Raw genomic sequence first — 20,744 nt, 5'->3', positions numbered from 1 at the left:
TATGTTTCTTTTGGAACAGTGTATCAGAGAGATGTATTATTTTACTGTCAGTGAGTTGCAATGTGTTTCCTGTGTTTCTAGAGGCAATGAGGCATAGGTTATGTTATTTCACTAAAACTATGTAGTCTACATGCATATTCACATAATTTTGGACTATTGCAGTATAAATACAATGACAATAGTAATTAGAAAAATTTGAATTGTGATTTTCTCAACCTCTGAATAAATGATGTCAGTACTTGTTTATAACATTTGTATATATAGACAAATTAAATATAATATGCATAAATATAAAATATATAACTTTTATACCTTTGCTGTCTTGCGCAAAGTGGATAGTGAAACTGAATAAAATCACAAATACATTTAAATACATGATTTCTGTATCATTTAGTTTTTGGTTTTTTTGTTTACTTTATTATTAGCACTACAAATAATAAAGGGGAGATTATGAAACAGCACCATGGAGCAAATCCGTGGGTATACAGTATATGTCTTGAAAAGGTATGAAATTTAAAAACAATGGTGGCCACATCAGGGTTTGAGCCACTGACCTTCCAACCAGCAGTCCAGAGACTTAACCATTGCACCTCTGTTTCCATGTTACATTCACAATGAATATGGGTTGCTACAATTCAGCCAGTTATATTGTAAGGTATGTTTCTGTATGGTGTTTCAAATTCGTGCTCCATGTGCCCCCTTTTAACTTTGAGCACCTGCCCATCCAAAGATCTCTGCACGGCCCTGAAGATGAGTTATTGTGCTGTCATAACTACAAAAAGTTAGATGCACTTTAGTTCCTTTATAGATTCATTAAAGATCATCTGGAAGTATGACAAATTCTGCTGGGTCAAAAATATACATACAGAAGTGTTAATATTTGGCTAAATGTCCTTTGGTCATTTTCACCTCAGTTAGGCGCTTTTGGTAGCCATCTACAAGATTCTGCTTGAAACTTTGAAAACTCATCTTGACAGAATTGGTACTGTTCAACTAAATTTGTTGGTTTCTGGCACAGGCTTCTTTCTTAGTCTCAGTCCACAGGTTCTTGATGGAGTCTAAGTCATCAGGACTTTGGGGAGGACAGTGTAAAACCGAGAATTCTAGCCTAATTTTGCCATTACTTTACCATGTTAATGTGTTGTGTTGTCTTGTTGAAACACCCAGCTGAATACAAGACCCAACCTTCTGATTGAAGATTTTTTTATTGACGGGTTTTCACTATTCCATTTACTTTGTGTAAAGCACTAGATCCACTGGCCAGAAATGACCAGAAATATGTTTGGAAGAGAGAAGGTGAGGGCTTTAACCCCAAGAACACCAACTCTACTGTCAAGCATGGCGGTGGCAGTGTTTTACACAGGTCTATTTTGCTGCTAAGCATCAGCAAGTTAGCCTTATTATTCTGCCAAGGAATGCAGCAGACTTATTTAACAATTGCCGTTGGTTTGTCTGTTTGTCTGTTAGCAACAGTACTCAAAAACGGACTCACAGGTTTGGATGAAATAAATGAAACAACTGAGTTATGTGACAACTGGCGTATATTTGTCTATTCATCTGTTATTCTGTCTGTGCATAACACTACTCAAACACAGACTAACAGATTTGGATGAAATTTTCAGGGAAGGTCAGAAATGACACAAGGACCAACTGATTAGATTTTGGCAGTGATGCTTATAGTCTGGATCCACAGATTTCTTACAGATTTCTGTATCAGTGTGAGATAGCGACACAGCGTCATTGTAACTATGACAACAAGTGAACACTACGTCAGCTGCCTGCTGACAATCTCATTGCAATCCTACTACAAATTGACCGCTGCAGACCAGGAATTTTTTAAAGGTTCATGCTCAATAGGCCTACTGGAAGCTTTTCCAAGTATTCCTTACAATATATGAATCAACAGCAGTGTAATTACACTTTTTTGTACTTACAGAAAGACGGCTAAGAAAGACATTGTAGTCTGTGACAGTGGTGTCACTGTTGCACCCAGATCTGCTCTTGTGGGAGTTTTTTGTTGATGCTCTAAATGTTCTCAGCTTGCATAAATGCTTGTTTGATTGAGAAGGTTCTTTCAGCAGAGATGTTTGTGGTGCTTGTTTATGGAGTGCTAAACTTTGATGATCATATTTCTTGGAAAAACCATGCGCTCTAGAGAGTGATGCTGCAGGCAAGCTAAAGGTATGTTGGGCTTATAGTGAAAAAGATGGAGATCATAGAGAGCAATCAGTCATCATGATTGGGGAAAATATAGCTGCAAGGTGCAATCTGAAGTCACTGGGACGTGGATGACGACAGAACTGATGCTGGGTACCAGCAGCTGTGTAACTGCTGGAGCAGCACCGTGTGAAATTTAGTATAAATTGGATTTTGTGCTGAGAGGAATATAATTAAAAACTAGATCTGCTAAAAAATACCAATTACCTTGAATTTGCAGACATATTAAGAGCATTTATTGGTGGCTAGAGGCATGAATCTGTAGCTTTATTTCGATTTAGACATTTACAATGATTCTAAAAAGTATTCAACCTCCTTAGAAGCGTTCTCATTTTATTACTTTTCAAAACTGAATTATGGTCAGCATTGTTTGGCTTTTTTGAAGAATTTGCTAAAAAGTCTCTTTTAAGTGTGTACTGTTACACCCAGTGTGACTCCTGTCCTATACTGGGATTCACAGCCAGCTAAACTCTCCCCTGTACCGCATCCTCCAAGGAATAGACCAGCGTTGTGGTTGAACGGATTTAATACAGAGAAGTGTGAAACTGAAATAGACATACAGAAATGCGCTGATCAACAACAATACAAATTGCTTGTGACTTAAAACACATCAGTATTACATAAAAAATTGCCGTAGGTGACTGGTGTATACAGGTAAGTAATACGGTAAGTAAATTGAATTAAAGCTAAAGCTAAACTATCCTGAAAATAACCCTAAAGCCTAAAAAACGCTTTTATTATTATAAATCAACTAACAGACTGACGCCCACAACACTGCAAATACATCACAGCAACGACAAATACACATTCTAACAATATTATCGACATCTTTACTTACTTATTTTGCCACTCAAAGGGTTAGGAACGAACCGGCAGACGATGAAAAGAGATTAGCATTCTCGCGCTAATGAAGCTGGACTAACTTCCTGTCAAGCCGATCATTGGCTGAGGCAGCATCACGTGACCATTAACTGAAGCGATAACTAAGACAACCATGCCCCCTAAAGGCCTGGTGGTTCAAATTAATAAGTGGAAGTTACAATACAAAGTGAAAATAAAAACAGTAATTTAAATAAATGCCCTTTTTTTGCACTGTCAATGTAAAAGAATCAAATGAGATGGAATGTTAACAATTGGGGAAAGAAATACAATAGATCCCAGCAGGGATGAAAAGCATAACTCAGGGGATGGTTACAAGAAAACGTCCAATTAACTAAATATCTCTTGGAGTACAGTTATCATTCAGGAATGTAAGAATATGGCATATATATAAATCAGTCTACAGTAGGTTGTCCTCAAAAACCGAGTGACTGTGCAAAAAACAGACTAGTGAGGGAGGCCACCAAGACACTGTAGTGGACCCTTTCTCAAAGCTGTAAATTTGGTAAGAAACCATTTCAGAAAACAGCTAAACCAGAACTCACATCCAAATGGAACATCTGCAGATCATTTACTACTGAAGGACCACTCACAGCTCTATTGGAGACAACAGGATGCCTCCTACCTCCACCAGAATCAGATAAGAGTGAAAAAGTGACAACTGTAAGAATGACCGCACCTTTGCAGCAGAGGATTCTTCGTGTTGACGTTCTGATCACTCTACCTAACACAGAAATTTCTACACTGGAATGAACTGAACAGTTTAAATCAGATCATTAAGGAAATACAGCATCACCAGAGTGACGAACTAGACTCAGTCTTTGATACCAGGTTGATCAGGACCAGTATGGAAGAAGAGGAAGAACACATCGAATCTGAAGTGTTTGTGGAGAAGCACGAGACACAAACACCCACCTTGTCTTTGTTATGGACCATAGACATGAAGGCAGAGAGAGACTTTTTATCCTAAGCATATATACTACCTAGGTCTTATTTGTCTTATTATTGAATGTATATGCTTGTATTTTAGCTAAGTTATAAATTCACTTCCATGTAGCCTAAAATCTATAATTTGTAAGTTCATTCCTGTTTACACCTTTTATTATTATCAGTACTGTACTGTACTGTTTAGTACAGATAGTACAGATAGATAAACATATTTGGTGTCATTCTAATTACATATTCAGTGAGATTTTAGATCTTTGGTCATCAGAGATAGTTACTAATTGGATATGTATGTTTAAGAAATCACCAAAAATTGAAGTTCTAAGGTATTTGGCCTCTGACCTCTCCTGGACAGTGAACCTCAACACCACCCCTTGGGAGGAACACATCCACAATTGGTTTTCCTATTCTAAGAGTGACTTTAAATTCATGACCAATCCACCAGCTGCTTTCAGTGATGATCACAGTTAATTAATTTGTTTATCTGCATTTAGTCATTCATTTATTCAATGTCTGTTGTTGTTTATTGTTTGTTTGTTGTGTTAGTATGTTAGTATGTTTGTGTAAAATTATCGTCGGCTCTACCATGTATTTCTTTATTTGGGGAACTGGAGGTCAGTGAAATCAGAGTTTATGACGTTTGATTATGAGACTGATCGATACGAGTCGATTTGATTAAGTAATGATTATTGAACCTGAAATATTCGTGATTAAAGTCTCTTAGGTGGCCTAGATTAAATACCTAAGTGGTGCCACTGATAAATGAGTGTAACTTTAATCATAAAGTGTAGTTTATACAAATATGTGGTGAGGCTGCATATGCATAAGGAAGAAGACAATTCATGACAGTTTAATTGTTGTTTTATTTGTGCACATACATTGTTATGAGACTACATGTGCAAATGAAGTGATAGTTTTACCTAAACAACAACACCGTTGATACATTTTAAACTTCACAAAAATAGAAAACATGACAAGCCTGTAAAACTTGCTGCACATACCATTCAGTATTATTCACATTTAAAAAAAACAAATACATTGTATTTATATGCACATTTCAATCCAGATGTTGCGTCATGGATTTTGTATAACTGGCCTGAAATGGTAAGATGTTATATTTCACATGGTAAATAAGACATTAACCTATGAAAAATGGTATACGTTGCTGTTGCATCTGTTTATGATGACATTCACTGTGTATGTACAAACACCAGAGGTGAACATTATATGCTCACATCTGTGTGTAGCTCACTATATGCTAACTGTAACAGCATAACACTCTGTCGATTGAACTGTTTATAACCTTTAAATAAAGCTTTTATATCTGATTGGCCTGGAGTGTGTGTGAAGGAAATGTTTAAACCATTAACAGTGGAAAATGCCTCAATCATCATTTTAAGTCTTTACCACAGTAAATATTTTATTTCGTCTTTTTCATATCTACAAAAAGTTGTAGCTGTATTCTAGTAAGCTGCTTAATTCTCTGAAATTCCGTTATATTCCCAGAAAAGTATTCCAAGCATTGCCAGTTCAGAATGTATCTTACACAATGTTTTAGAAACTCCATCACCAGTGAGGGCCTCCTGTTGACCTCATCTTCATACACTCAAACTTTAGTCCATTGTGCAGTGTTTATCTACCCTGTTGGCTCCTTGGACTGTATATTAAATGTATCCAGCCACCGTGATACCACCCATTGGTTTGTCAACCACCGTTTTGAAGATTCAGGTTTGGCAATTGACTGTCGGCCTCTTGGTCCCAATATGAAACCCAATATGACGAGCTAGAGGTGAATGTGAGTGAGAAAATGAGGACACTACATACAAGGTAACTTGTTAATCACAAGGTAGTCATGCCCTAAAGCAAACCCTGCTCTATTGTCTACTTTACACTGAAGCATAGCTTACAAACTCATTAGCAAAATGTTTACTGAATTAACATCAACTGAGAAGTAGGGTCATTTTCTCATAGACTACACAATTGGACTTCTTCATAGAATCCACGTCACTTCCATTTCACTGGCTTTAATTTTCAGACACAGAGGCTACCTCCATCTTTTAAATACAGTCAATTGATGTCTCCAAGTTTCCATTCAAGATCCAAAACAGTGGGAACTTTAAACATGCATACACAGTGGTAAACCCAGTCAGCAAGCCTAAGAGATCAAATTAATAAAGTGACTGCACTTTTTTTTTTTTTTACACCATTTTCAACACCTTTCTGGCTGTCCTGTTCAAGTCGGGTTTCCTCAAAACTATGTGCCTTTAAGGGTGCAAATTACAGGTTACAATTCATGTTGGTACAACTGAGTACCGATTAATGTTAAATTAATTGTTGCCAAGCTTCGGAACCTGGGAGCATGTCAGAATGAGAGAGAAAGAGTGCTAGCAACACAATGGACCTATCTGGGAACAGATCCTCCTCTCTGTGAACCTGCTGAATCAAAACATGCACAGAGGAAATGATTGGCGTTGGCTTTTCCCCGCAGAACAGTATCACGAACATCTCCACACAAACTGCCGCCCAAATGAAGCACTAAAGTTAGTTTATCGATGTTAATGACCCCGTCGGAGATCCAACTTTTCAGTGGTTCCCAGTCGAGATAGGAAAACCTCTGGTTTATGGCTACGTGTCTTTTCTGTAGCAGATTTTATAGCTACTTACTATCCTATACTGTCCTGACCGGCTCTGCACTCATGAAAAGACAAAGAGACACTATTGTAAAGTTGAACTGGGCCTCAATTTCATTTCCTGGGGCTGGAAATATAGTTCCCAACTACAGGCCTTTGGAACACTAGACATCTCGGGGACAGTTGCCTTGTGGCATTGCACTGAAAACATGGTACACTTTGCGTGGTTGGTAGTTCAACCTTGGAAGAATTATCTTTGAATGACTTTTTCAGCCCAGATGTAAGTCTCGAAATCATGCATTCAGTATATATACCGGTGTGTCCATGTTAGGTGGTAAAGTAGAAACTTCAGTGGGATCAGAATTCGCTCTCCTCTAGAATCTCCTCCATGGTCTCCCCAAGTGTCATCTCACCATCGCTACTGGAGAGACTCTTCCTGGTGAGAAAGTCGAGCCCTGTGGCTTCACAGCACTTCAGGCCGTGACTTTTCACCTCTCCTAGTCCTAGAGCGCCACCTCCTCCGTGCACAGCCACCTGTAGCATGTGGGGGTGTGTTGTCAGAGTGCCGCCTTCGTCGTAGGAGTCACTCTGCCGAGAGCACTGTGGCCGGTGTCCTCTGGTGCACTTCCACAGATGTTTGAGTGGTGCTCCCCGAATACAGGTCCGGACCTTGAAGTGGTTGGCGAACAAGAAAAGCTGCCAGCGCTTTTTCAGTTCAGCTTGGACCTAAATAAAGATGGGAGTCCCCCATTATTCTTCACATTTAAAGAATTTGATATACTGAAGGTATACACTCTAAATTTCTATGCCAGTCTGTGCTCAAACAGGTTTAGACACTTTTTTTTTAATGTCTGTCATCTTGTGTTGGACAGGTAGTGTATTAAAAAGTAAAGTTGTGGGCTATTATGCCAAACCAAATAATGAAAGCATTTAAACTGTCTTTAAATTGGAGTCTATTGCAGCAACAGGTTATAATCATGCATTTATCTGCATTTAATCTGTTATAATTTTTGCAAAATAAAAATGTTTTTAAGTTTCAAGTTTAACACCAAAACAGTGGCTTGGTGGTTAGCACTTTCACCTTCCAGCTAGAAGATCCTTGGTTCTCGTCCCTGCCTTCCCAGGATCTTTCTGCATTGAGTTTGCATCCTCCCACAGTCCAAAAACATGCTGAGGTTAATTGATAATTCTAAATTGTCCGTAGGTGTGAATGTGAGTGTGCTTGTTTGTCTCTATGTGTAGAGACTATGAGTGTCCCCTGCCTTCACCCTAAATCAGCTGGATTAGGCTCCAACCTTCTTGCAACCTTAATGAGGATTAAGTGGTGTATAGATGATGGATGGATGGATGGAAGGAAGTTTGACACCAAAACCAGAAATGTCATCTTTACCTTGTGCCCAAGTAAATCATACTCAAATGTATGCACTATGCATGATATATTATATATTATATTACATTTAAAGTTAACCAACATGCAAAAAGAAATCCTACCTCTCCATTAGCAAAACAGTACAACACTGCTACCAAAAAGCCCTGAAAATGACAAGACATAATAAATTAGGGTTGTGATGTGGTTTCAATAACTAGTTTTTATTAGGTGTTTAATTACACATTTGGTGTTACCTGGAAAGAGCTGAGGGTGAGGTTGACAAAGTTCCTGGCATAGCGACTGTTGCCCTCCACACACTCATCTATCAGCACAGTGAAGACCACTTCATGGATTCCCAGCAGAGGAATCAGCACCAGCGTTGCTCTGGCCAAGCTGAAGGGCATAAACAAAAACACACAGCGTTGCTTAATTATTGTCTGGTTGCTATTCTTAATGAGCAAGACTGAAAATACTCATACTGGGATAAGATTCAAAGAGCAAAGGACAAAGTGGGGGAGAAAGGAAAGTTTTATAAATGTATGCATGAGCTTCCCTCTACGGTGACATTTATGGACAGAGCATATGGGGGTGACATTTGAATCTGTGCTGTTCATGGTGAGTGATTAACATTTAAATGTTAAACCAGGAACCGACTGTTCTGTTTTAAGACAAGACTTAAGAAATACAGCTCAAGGTCAAACATATTTCCTGACATTTGGAGGTGGAAGTAGAAACAATAGGAAATACCTGTATCTGTAGTCGGTAAATTTAACTTGATCTGCTTTCAGCTTGGACAGCAGCAGCATCAGAATCTTGATGAATATGAAGAAAATTACCTGCAAAGCACATTCAAGAGATATTTAAAGGAACATTTGCAAGACTAAAGATTAAATTTGCAAGAAAAAGTGGATCTGAAAATGCTTCTGTCAGTGTGGAAAGAGTTCCTATCAGTCATACAGTTTCGTAATCACATGAATGCACAAGAGAGGAACCATTAAACGCTGTATGAAATCAGAGTAAAATTTACTTAATGTCTCCTATCACAAGAGGAACATAATGGAGCTCATGTAACTTGTTCTTCAAAACTCATTCAAGGATTGAATCAGAAACTTCACTCACAAGCACTGATACAGTAATTGGGCCTCTTATTATCCACCAGAACCATCTGTTCACAATTGACCAGCATCTTAGGAAGAAATTAAGTTTTAAATGAAATTTAATGAAGTCAAGCAATGACAAACATCTTCATTAGTTTAATTTACTGTCAAGCATGCATACAGACACTTACTCTGTGTTTTCATATAAAATTTTGACCACTGTCCATGGGGTTACAAACATGACGGGAGTTCCTGAAAAGTAGCAGTAACATGAGTTGAGAGCTGCAAAATACCATTTTAGATTAAGACAGCATTCTGAGATGTAAAGGAATTAAATCCAGCTACTCCATTCACACATCAAACATTACATCATCTGTAGGTGCAAAACACCAGAGCAACAGTGTGACTCACTGATGTGCTTTCAATTTTTGGACCAAAACTGAGCTCTATAGCACAAATAGTCCAGCAGATCTGTGAAATATTCTGGTAGTTTTGTGCCTTTGATGATACAAGCATGAAATTTGGTACACAGTTATAGCATACCCTTAGGAAACATTTTGGATATAGGGACATTCCAGATTACCCCTAGGGTCAAAATGGTGGCCATTTTACAAAATGGCTGCCACGAATAACTAAACTCTGCCTACAAGATCAGCAAAGTCATATGTGCTTGGTGCAAAACACAATGTATTGAGTATAATATGATTATTATCAACTAGTATGCACATGCTTTATTATCTATTTCATATTTGACTAAAAATGTGCATCTATGGTGGCCTATGAGGGGCATAGATAACAGTTTACCATCGCAATAATGCATGGCTGGAATAAGAGCTCTGAAACATAATCATGCATCTGAATGACACCTGAATATTGTTCCTGGAAATATAAATGGATAAAAAAAAATCAAACTTGGTGAAAGGAACTTAGACCCCATGAATATCTCCATTAATAATTACATACCAGTAGCTAGCAATGTCGTGATTAAATGCACAAATTTGCGAAATCGATATTGATGTACTCACTGTATCATTTTTATAATTGCATAATAGAAATGTTGAAACTACAATGGTGTGTTCCTATTGATTTGGTTTTAATATGGTCCTGAACAGCGCAAAGAAATAATGTATGGTGGCCTATTGGGGACATCGAGTGCCAGTCACCCAAATCTCTATTGTGTATATAATTATGCATCTCCTCTGGGCTGGGGTTCAATATTTTAACTCTTCTTCTCTGTTTTCAGGTGATAACTCCACTGTAGTGTAGCCATACACTAATCCCCTACTTGGTGGTGGTTCTTCCCAGAGAGTTCTTCGAGACAATGGCCAAGAATTTCAAACTATTAGACGGGGGTCTAATAGTCTAATAGTTGCCCTCCCTGCCGGGGGGCAGGGAGGGCCAAGTAGCAGCAGGGTGGATATTGTCTGGGATGAATACCTCACAGACAGTTTGAAGGCAGGCACTAGGAAGAAGCGAGGCAAAGGCATCAGGAGACGAGTCGAGCCATCTAGTTCCATTCCTGGAAACTGGCAGACCTTTCTTCACACAGATGAGAACAAGATGGAGCTGTTTGACTTCCTAGCCACCAGGATAGCAACAACAGACACAGACAAACAAGTCATCAGCACCCACCACAAAGATGTGGTTTGTACACAGGCCCGAGATGTTGCTGGCCTTGCCCCTTGTAGCCACGAAGAGACTGATACAAGAATGCTACTCCATGTTGAAGACACTGTGAGTCAGGGATACAGCAAAGTGTCATCTGCACAGTAGACACTGATGTCGTGGTTCTTGCAGTGACAGCAGCTGGACGTCTGGACATTGATGAGCTCTGGGTTGCCTTTGGCACAGGAAAGAACTTCAGGTTCTTGGCCGCTCACGAGATGGCTGTGGCACTGGGTGTCGAGGGTTGCCATTCTTCCATGCCCTCACTGGATGTGACACCGTTTCAAGCTTCGGAGGCAGGGGGAAGAAAAAAGCATGGGAAACCTGGAAAGCCTGTGATGAGGCCACTGATGTCACTGCAGCATTCTGTGCCTTGGCTGCCTCGCCAACTCCTTCAGCCATAGATGACCACATGGATGCACTGGAGCATTTTGTTGTTTTGCTCTATGATCACACCAGTAGTCAGGAACATGTCAATGAGTGTCGCAAGCACCTGTTCACCCAGACTGGCAGATCAATAGATGCTCTCCCACCAACTCGAGAAGCCCTGAAACAGCACATCAAGAGAGCTGCTTACCAAGCCGGCTACTGTTGGGGCCAGATGATGGTGTCCACACCAGAGCTCCCATCGCCCAGTGACTGGGGGTGGGTTCACACCGATAATGGCTGGGACATATACTGGACAACCCTCCCAGAGGCAACTGAGGCATGTCGGCAACTTCTAAGGTGTGGCTGCAAAAAGGGATGCAGAGGACAATGCAAGTGTGCCAAGGCTGCACTCCAGTGCACAGCTCTATGTCACTGTGGTGGGGAGTGTACGAGAGAGTAGAACCATGTGTTGGGACAAGAGAGATCACAGATGCTAATTACATGTATGTTAACATGTACACATGCATCTATGCATATATTAAATTTTGTTACATGGATCTAGAGGTTCCACTGTATAATTTTGACTATGTAAGTTGATGTTAGGTTATTTGCTGTCTCTTATTTGCTACAATAAATATTTAGTTGAATAAAACCACTGGTATGCTTCTTCAATAAGTAAATATGGTTGTATTCACATGAATCCTAAGTCGCGTACAACACAAAATCGGCTATTTTGTAAAATGGCTGCCATTTTGGCCCTGGAAAGAATCTGGAATGTCCCTATATCCAAAAATCTTTGTAAGATACTGCCCTAGCAGTGTGCCAAATTTCATGCTTGTATCACCAAAGGCACATTTTTTTTTAACATATCTGCTGGACTAAAAAGAATAAGGTACAACAAGTTTTGGATACATTAAGAGTACTTGATAATAGGATCATCACATTTTTCATTCTGATCCTTTTTGGGATTTGTTTCCATAAGAAATATTAAAGAATAATCATCCTGTTATATTTACATGCTGACTGAAAAGCTGAATATTTGTCTACATGTTCCTTATTTAGTCAATTTCCTTCAGTGCCACATTGTTTTCATTGAGCCAGTTTCTTTGTTTATGTCCCAACCCTGTCTCCCCAAAAAATTATGTTCCTATACAGATAAACCTTTCAGTAAATATCACGATTTGGTTGATGCTTTCACAATGACAACTTCATGTTTGAAGCTTTGTTAGGTTTACGCATGAAAATTCCATCAGGAAATATGATGGTTTGGGTTAAATATGGCCAATTCATAACTTCTTTGAAGCTTCGTCTATGTTTTCTGGGTTTTTAGGGTGACACGTTTCATCTATCCATCCATCCATCCAGTATCTATACACTACTTAATCCTCATTAAGGTCACAGGGGGGGCTGGAGTCTATCCCAGCTGACTTAGAGTGAAGGCAGGGGACACCCTGAACATTTCACCCATCTGTCACAGGGCTACATATACAGACAAACAATCACACTCACATTCATACCAACGGACAATTTCGAATCACCAGTTAACCTCAGCATGTCTTTGGACTGTGGAAGGAAGCCGAAGTAATCAGAGAAAACCGAAAGGACATGCAAACTCCATGCAGAAAGATCCCAGGCCCAGGCTGGGACATTAACCGAGGATCTTCCAGCTGTGAGGTGACAGTGCTAACCACCGACCACTGTGCAGCCCCATGATGAGTTTCACCACACCGAATATGTGACAGGTTTGCTTAAAAGAAGTGACAGTCGAGCAATAAAAGAAATATTGATATGTTGATTTGAAGCATATTTGTGATACGTTACAACAAATGTAATCTGGCAGAAAGCATGTTTCTCTCAAAACATAAATGAGAATGCAGTTTAGTTGTATAGGAATGTGATTTTTGGCAGACAGAGTTGGATTTCTCCAAAAAGTTAATGGTAAGTATAGTATCCATCCTGCTGAAATACTTTTGGTTGACACAAATGCTGCGGTCACTTTTGGTAGGAGTTACCTGTTTTTTCATATGTATCTAACAAATGTGCCTATTTAATAGCTTGGTGCTCTTTAAAAAGGCCCTTGTGCTTAAATGGTGCATATTCCTAAATTAATTTGCATTTCATCAATTGCTATGGTCCAATTGGAAATTTGTACTCAGGGACCCCTAACATGTATATCCAGCTTTGTCTTAGACTTATTTGAAATAATCTGGGACATGGGCTCACAGTTCTGGAACCAGGTAACTTCTTTCCATACACACAAACAGTTCCTCCTTGACTCACCCCATCCTAGCAGCATGTATTTCTTTAACAGGCGCCTCTTGGTCAGCACAGCAGTGAAGAGCAGCGTGTGAAGGAAGATGGCCTCCACCAAGAGCCAGAAGTAGTTACAGGCCACAAAGTATTCCATGCACACTTTTGAGAATTTGCACATCAGTGCTATCTGTTGAATAATGAGTTTCAGACAGATTAACTTAGAAATTCCCCTCCATATAGGAGAAATCGTTACTAATCTGCAATACATGACTAATGAGGGAGTGGTTTATGTACCACAGAGCTCGAATAGGAGTTCCACCCAGTATCGTCCTTGGGTAAGTTGGAATACATGATGTACAAAATGATTTCCTTAGAAATGACGGCCACAGCTCTCAGGATGAATGACACAAATAGATTCATGTGGATGTAGTTCCTGGTACAGTGAAGCTTCCTGGTAAACAGATACAGAAGCAATCTGAAGAAGGCATTGATCTGTTCTTCCAGCACCACTGTAAAAGCATTACTGAGGGTTCATGTCATAACATTGGAGGAAATGAAAAATGATCAAGACACATGCAGCTACAAGGAAATGCTTGCTGGTGGTTTCTAATGTCATTAATAATGATTGATCATCTGCACGGTCTTGTAAATATTTCTTTATAGTGGGCCATCTCCATCTCCTAACCCTGCACAATATCAGTGCAGTTAAAGCTAGTAAATGTGTCCCATGCCTTATTCATTGTTAATTTAAATGATTGTTTTTATCTGCATCATGAAAAGTGAAAATGGATGCAAGCTACACCAACATTTTTCCCCTTTAAATATTCTATGAGGAAGGTAAATCCATTCAGTAGAGTTATTTGGCTTTGATACACTAATATGCATAAAAGCACGACTGATACATCAGTTGCCTGATATTAGTACATTACAGATATATCAGTATCAGTGTATATGATGTACAAAATATGCAGTTATGAAAAGTTTCTTATACAACATGATGCTGGAAAAGACAAATGGTACCATCAGTACATGTAGCAGAGTATGGATCAGAGTCTTTCTGTTGTCTCATTTCCATAAGCACACACCGTAAATCAACCATACATGGTAACATACTTCCCTTCACTGTGTACTTTTTACGGCTGCCGCCCCCACCACCACCACCACCTACTTATGTGCAATAACTGATACCTCATCCTCTTGAACACAGTCTTCTACATAGTATTTTAAAAAAAAACTGTTCTCTGCAATTTTTGCACTGTGTTTTTTTTCTTATTTGTTCTTGCACTGCCTTTATACTTTTTCTTTTGGAGCTGCTGTAACGGTGAACTTTCCCCACTGTGGAATCAAAAAAGTTTATCTTATCTTATCTTATCTAGAGGGCTCAGCAGGCACACTATCTGTAGTTATCAATTAGATACTACAGATAATGTGGCATTAGCAGTGCTATTTTGCTACCATGTCTCAGATCTCAGCAATTACCTTTGAAGTGTACAGTGTTGTCATAACCGATTCAAATGATGACCAGAGGAATGAAACTAAGTTGTCCTAAACCAGACATGTAAATGGAAATGTAAGCTTTGTCCACATGAGCATCAGGAAGCTCTTTCCTCCTGGTAACTGACCTCAGCATGCCCATCAGCAGAGTAGCCAGTGTGAGGGAGAACAGGGACAGGGAGTAGCCAATGACAGAGATGAGCCTCAGGGCTGTCTGGCGAAACATTTCGTCCTCCTGGACACACACACACACACACACACGCGCGCGCGCGCGCACACACACACACACACACGCGCACAGTATTTCTAAAACAGGACTGTCAAGAAAACAATCTCTGATGGTTTTCATAAGTCTTTTATCCTCAGATAAAGGAAGGGTTTGAACTACAAATCACCAAGTAAAGGCCTGATTGTCAGCTCCAACATGAAAGGGGACCTGAAACTTTATTCTGCTCACCTTATCTTTAAAGTAATGGTCCTCCTGACATTCAGAATCATCCCTCCAGGGTTCGGAGGAGTTCTCCATCCGTCGCCATCTCCCATTTTCCAAGCACTCTCTGTGTACCCTCCTGGTGTTGTCTGCAGGTATTTGAAAGAAACATTGATATGCATGGTTTCCTGAGTCAGAGCCATCAGAGGAGAGTATAATTTTCTGAAAGATGGTCTCATTGGAGTTAGATAATTTAGGCCTAACCATCAGTACAACAGGATCTTTGAATACTTAATATTCAGCCATATCAAATAGTTTGAAAATCAGCCATTTGTAGGCTCAGTAGTGCTCTGAGTCCTGACAAAGTTAAGGATTTAAATGCTTAAATCAGTATGGTAAGACGCTCACAATGACAAGATTAAAACATGCTAAGGACCCTGAATCTGTATGCCAAGGAGAAGAGAATAAGGTCCCCTTTGTCCCAGACATAGATGAGTCGCTTCTTTTTTCTTTTTTATACCATAAAAGTATAAATTTATACTTTAGGCTACTACTTTACAATTAGTTTTACTGCTTTGGGCTCATAATAAGAGGGCAGCAATGTCCTCTGAATCACAGAGTTAAATCTTCTGTGTTAAAACTGCAATGAATGAAATAAAAATTCAAGAGATCTACAAAAACAGGGAAGCTTTGTTGCATTAGTTGATAGAGTATACCCACTGATTTTAAAGTACTGTTTTAAAGTTCCAAGCATTTTGGCCACTGCCATCTTGTTTTTTTGAAACTGGACATGACAAGTGAGGGGTGGATCTTACCAAGGTACGCTCACGCAATACCAACCTGTCAATCACAATGTAGCCCTGCCCTAAAACGTACCTTGCTTCATAGTCTATTTTCCTCTAAACGAGGCCATACTTTACCATATGAACCTCACGCTGTGTTGAAAAAGCACTGAATCTGTTGACTAAAACCATAAATTAGTCCTTAGTGTAATGTTTACTGAGGTAACACATCAAGTGAGAAGTACTGTAATTTTCTCATAATCCTCTGATCCATTGAAATTCTTTTAGTAACCTGAGGAGTCCGCCCCTGCTGACCTTTGGAAAAAATGCAGATTTAAGGAACTTGATTGGCTTCTCTTTCAGACATGGGGACAATTTTTTATAGATATGCTTCTGTTACTATTAGTATTAGCATACTACAAGCATGTTAATATTAGCAAGATCTGGCAAAAAATTTACTTTGAGCCGACTTGATGCTGATGTTACCCAGCTTATATGAAAAAAGAACGACCACTAGTACTAAGCATGACATACAGCTGAAGCTGGTGGGAATATTGATAGTAGGCAGTTGGCCAAAAAACTTATACAGTTTAATTATGATGATGGTGCTAGATGAAAGCTGTGATCACCCAAGTGAGTGCAATTAAGCATAGGGTGGACATGAATGTTTACCAAGTTTGATCATTTAATAACTTCACTCAAAACATCTGATGGGATCACCAAAGTCAACAGGATTCATCCTAAGGAGACCATGAATGTCTGTAGAAAATTGTATGGAAATCCATCCACTATTTGGTAAATCAAGATCAAAGGACAACTAATCTAATGATATTTTAATTCAGAGGACCACAGTACCAGAGGAAAGCTATTTTGACAAAAGTAGTTCTTTCCCAACAACAAAATTCTTTCCCAACAGCAGATGATTGCTTCACTTTTTAAGTGTGAATTAGTATTAAGACATTTAACTACACAGTTAATCACTCATGACCAGCTGACAGTCTGTCTTGTGATACACTGACTGATTCGGTTTAAATGAATAAAATGAAAAAGAAAGTCTGAGAAGCACAAAGGGTTGTTCATGTAATAAGGCTATTGTTAATGGGTGACCTCATCCATTAGTTATAAAGTGATAAAACGCAGCATTACCCTCGCTGACCCAAGGTAAGTAAGGAGGACAGGGGACCGACACGTTCCCAGGAGACGAATGGGGCCAACAGGCGAACGTGTCAAATGTTCCTTTGCAGAAGTTTCCTGCAATAAAAGATAGTGTCTGAGCATTTTATACTGGTAATAAAAATCAAGACAATTAACATCTGCCAGGAAGCTCACCAGTTTTTGCGAGTGCATCTGTTGTCAGAGTTCTGTTGCAGTTCTCCCAGTACTCAGTCCGTTTGGCTATCAGACTTTCCAGCAATGAGCCTGTCACCTTCCAAAGGATTCCAAGAGAAGTGAGAGACAACGTATTGTCTGAATAACTATAATTCCATCCATCAATTATCTATACACCGCTTAATCCTCATTAGGGTCGCAGGGAGGGTGGAGTCTATCCCAGCTGACTTGATGAAGGCAAGGGACAAACTGGACAGGTCACCAGTCTATCACAAGGCCACACATAGAGACAAACAATCAATTCAATTCAATTCAGTTTTATTTATATAGTGCCAATTACAGTTCAGATTGTCTCAAGTCACTTTACAGAACCCATACGCCTGAACCCCCAGACCAAGCCCTAAGGCGACAGTGACAAGAAATAACTCCCTTTTAACGGGAAGAAACCTTGAGCAGAACCCAGCTCTTTTATATAGGGGGATCCATCTGCCACTCACATTCACACCTACAAACAATTTAGAATTACCAGTTAATCTCAGCATGTTTTTGGTCTGTGGGAAGAAGCCAGAGTACCTGGAGAAATGCACAGGGAGAACATGCAAACTCCATGCAGAAAGATCCCGGGAAGGCCAGGACACGAACCGGGGACCTTCTTAGCTGCAAGGCAAAAGTGCTAAAGACTAAGCCACTGTGCAGCCCCCAGGTAAAATTCACTGAATGAAATTAATTGAACTTCAAAAATGTCGTTTAGAATTGAGACTTGCTGCCTGGTTCTGTATATAAGTTATGGCAGAAGTGACTCACAGACTCTAGTATATATTGCATTCTATGGATGCTGATGAAACATGATATATGTTTTCATTTTTTATATTATTTTGATAACAAGATGATGATCAGATGGCAATCTTGAAAATTAATTCAATGATGACATGCAATAAGTTGCTTTGCTCACCAAACCATTGCCTAGTAGCTGCAGTGTGTAGTGGATACTGCAGTGTTCATATTTACCCACTTGGTGGGAGTATGTAATCAGGGGCATCTTCTGTTACTGGGGGAACCTTTTCACCTGAGTGTAATCTGCAGTTGATACGGGCAATTTATCAACCTGGCTCACTGCATCAGCATCAGCATCAGCATCAGCAATGCAACCACACCTCTGTATTTATTCTTGTCTGAATGATATAACAGCATGGGTGGGTGTGTCCTGGGCTCAGCCATGTCATTAGTGTTAAGTATTAGTGTTTTCTTTATTTCAGAGGGGAGTTGCTGACCCCTGTTACTACCCTGTCCTCTATAGTTCAGTGTCAGGGTTGAGGACAGAGGCTCTCGTGTCTTGGCTGAACACTCTCAGTCTTCACCGCCCAGTGAGAGCTGCAGCTGAAGTCTGCAACCTCTGCCTGCTGCCACATCTGCTACCTGTGCCACAGAGAATTCCTCATGTGAGCCAGCTGATAGAGAGCGTTTCAATTCACTGAGGATCGTGTTGTCAAGAGCCCATCCAGAGCGATATCACCGGAGAAGGAAAGCCAAGAGCTGCTGTCTCCCTATCTGGTTTGTTGTGTCCCGTGGGGCTGAATCTGATTCATACACAGCCATATTTACCATGTTGGAGATGAATGTGAACTTATCTAAAACTATTAGGCACTCTGATCTTTTCTGTCTTTTGCTTTCTGTGCTTTTTTCTTCGATCACCCGTGGAAAAGCACTCCTCTCATTTAGGATTTCCAGAGCAGATAGCAAGTTGTTATTTGAGCATGTCAGTAAACTTGTACTTTCAGAGAACTAGATACTGCAGATAATGCATATGAGTGGTGGGGCTTCCTGTGGCCCAAACTCAGTGTGAAAAAAGACTAATTTCACATAAAAAAACGAATCTGCACTGTGCTGTATTATTTATTTATCTGCAGTTCGAAGCATAGTGTTTCATGAGAAATATGGCATATGATGTTGCCTCATACAGAAAAGCCTACGGAGGATTCTTTTGTGAAGTTAGGTTTTGTTTAATTAAAAATTAAATGGGAAAGGCTTTGGTAACTCAGTGTAAGAGCAGCAGCCTTGATGCCTGATACTAAATAAGTCTGAATGTAAGTTAAAGCCTAATGTGTGTGTGCATGATTTACCTGTTGGTTGAGGATGATAAAGACAAGTGAAAGCAGGAGTTTGGTCCTCTTGTGCCAGGGTGGCAGCAGGGTTGGCATGGTGCTGTGCATTCACATTGAAATAAGCTGGTTCCTGATCTGTCGGACGGTCTGCCTCTTCATACTTCTCTCTCGGATGCACAAGGCCTCTCGCTCATCCTCACTTTATTTCTATTCTTCCATTCAGCCGTGCTGCTTTTCCTTTCCACGTCAGGTGTGGTTGATTTGAACTTGACCTCCTCTCAGGTAGCTCCTTAAAGAATTTCTTGGGAGGACTGAAGGATTATTTACAAAAATTGTAATGCTTCCCTATAATTCCTTAAAAATGCCTTGATCAAACAAGCTTTTAAAATTTTCCAAACACTGTAAGGATCCTTCAGTGGATTATTATTTGACCTCTTTATGGCAGATTTCGTGTGGAGAGTCCTCAGGCTGTGAAGGAGGTGGATCTGTCTGTACTCCCTACAGACTCAGTGCAACTGAAAACGCCTGTGGATCCTCATCGACAGAACGCCGCTCCCACCCTGTCCTCCCCTGACCAATCAAGATAAGGCCCCGGAGGAGCCGGCTGCATAACCGGACTAACTTTGTTGTTCAGGAAAACTGATCACATGGGAGCAAATGAGCACACTGTAATGTACAAACAGTCACTGTTATCACATTAAAAATCATAATAGAAACACACACCAACAAATAGCACCTGTACAGCCCCACTCTTGTGTTTAACTATCTCACACAGTAACTGGTCATCACCCAGCATTTCTGACACTAATGGGGGATCTAGTGTAAACTAACAGCACTGAACCCAAACACAGGACACAGAAAAAGAACAAGCAAAGAGGCAGAGTTGCCTCTAGAACCCTTGTACCTGGCATGAAACCTGTAAAAACATATTTTATTTAGGAAAGTTAGCACAGGATGGAAGTGTCCCTTTTTTGTTATAGTTATTTCAATCAATCTAGTACTACAAGACAAAAAACATAATTTGGCAAAAAGTTCATATAACATTGACAAATAAATAATATCAAAAGTTCTTTCATTTACTATCAAACCTGTATTTCTTTATTTCTTTTTTTGACTGGTAGCTCCTAGTCAACACATTTATTGATTGATTAATTGATTGATTGATTGATTGACTGATTGATTC

The 20,744-nt window shown here is 39.7% G+C and overlaps 1 protein-coding gene across 1 annotated transcript; it reads right to left on the bottom strand.

Moving 5' to 3' along the window:
* Positions 1-4,886: 4,886 nt before the first annotated feature.
* On the bottom strand, positions 4,887-20,081 carry LOC111564622 (glucagon-like peptide 2 receptor). The gene is made up of 13 exons (XM_023264312.3): positions 19,580-20,081; positions 17,460-17,556; positions 17,277-17,381; positions 15,376-15,497; positions 15,047-15,153; positions 13,719-13,875; positions 13,452-13,611; positions 9,329-9,389; positions 9,160-9,226; positions 8,788-8,876; positions 8,295-8,433; positions 8,163-8,204; positions 4,887-7,397 (listed from the first exon to the last, which is right to left on the bottom strand). The coding sequence occupies exons 1-13, from the start codon at positions 19,667-19,669 to the stop codon at positions 7,029-7,031; spliced, it is 1,605 nt and encodes a 534-aa protein (XP_023120080.1). The 5' UTR covers positions 19,670-20,081; the 3' UTR covers positions 4,887-7,028.
* Positions 20,082-20,744: the final 663 nt, after the last annotated feature.

This window comes from Amphiprion ocellaris, chromosome 18 (assembly GCF_022539595.1).
Source record: "Amphiprion ocellaris isolate individual 3 ecotype Okinawa chromosome 18, ASM2253959v1, whole genome shotgun sequence".
NCBI lineage: Eukaryota > Metazoa > Chordata > Actinopteri > Pomacentridae > Amphiprion > Amphiprion ocellaris.
The sequence above is the reverse complement of the archived record's forward strand: the minus strand, read 5'-3'. Positions and strand labels throughout refer to the sequence as shown.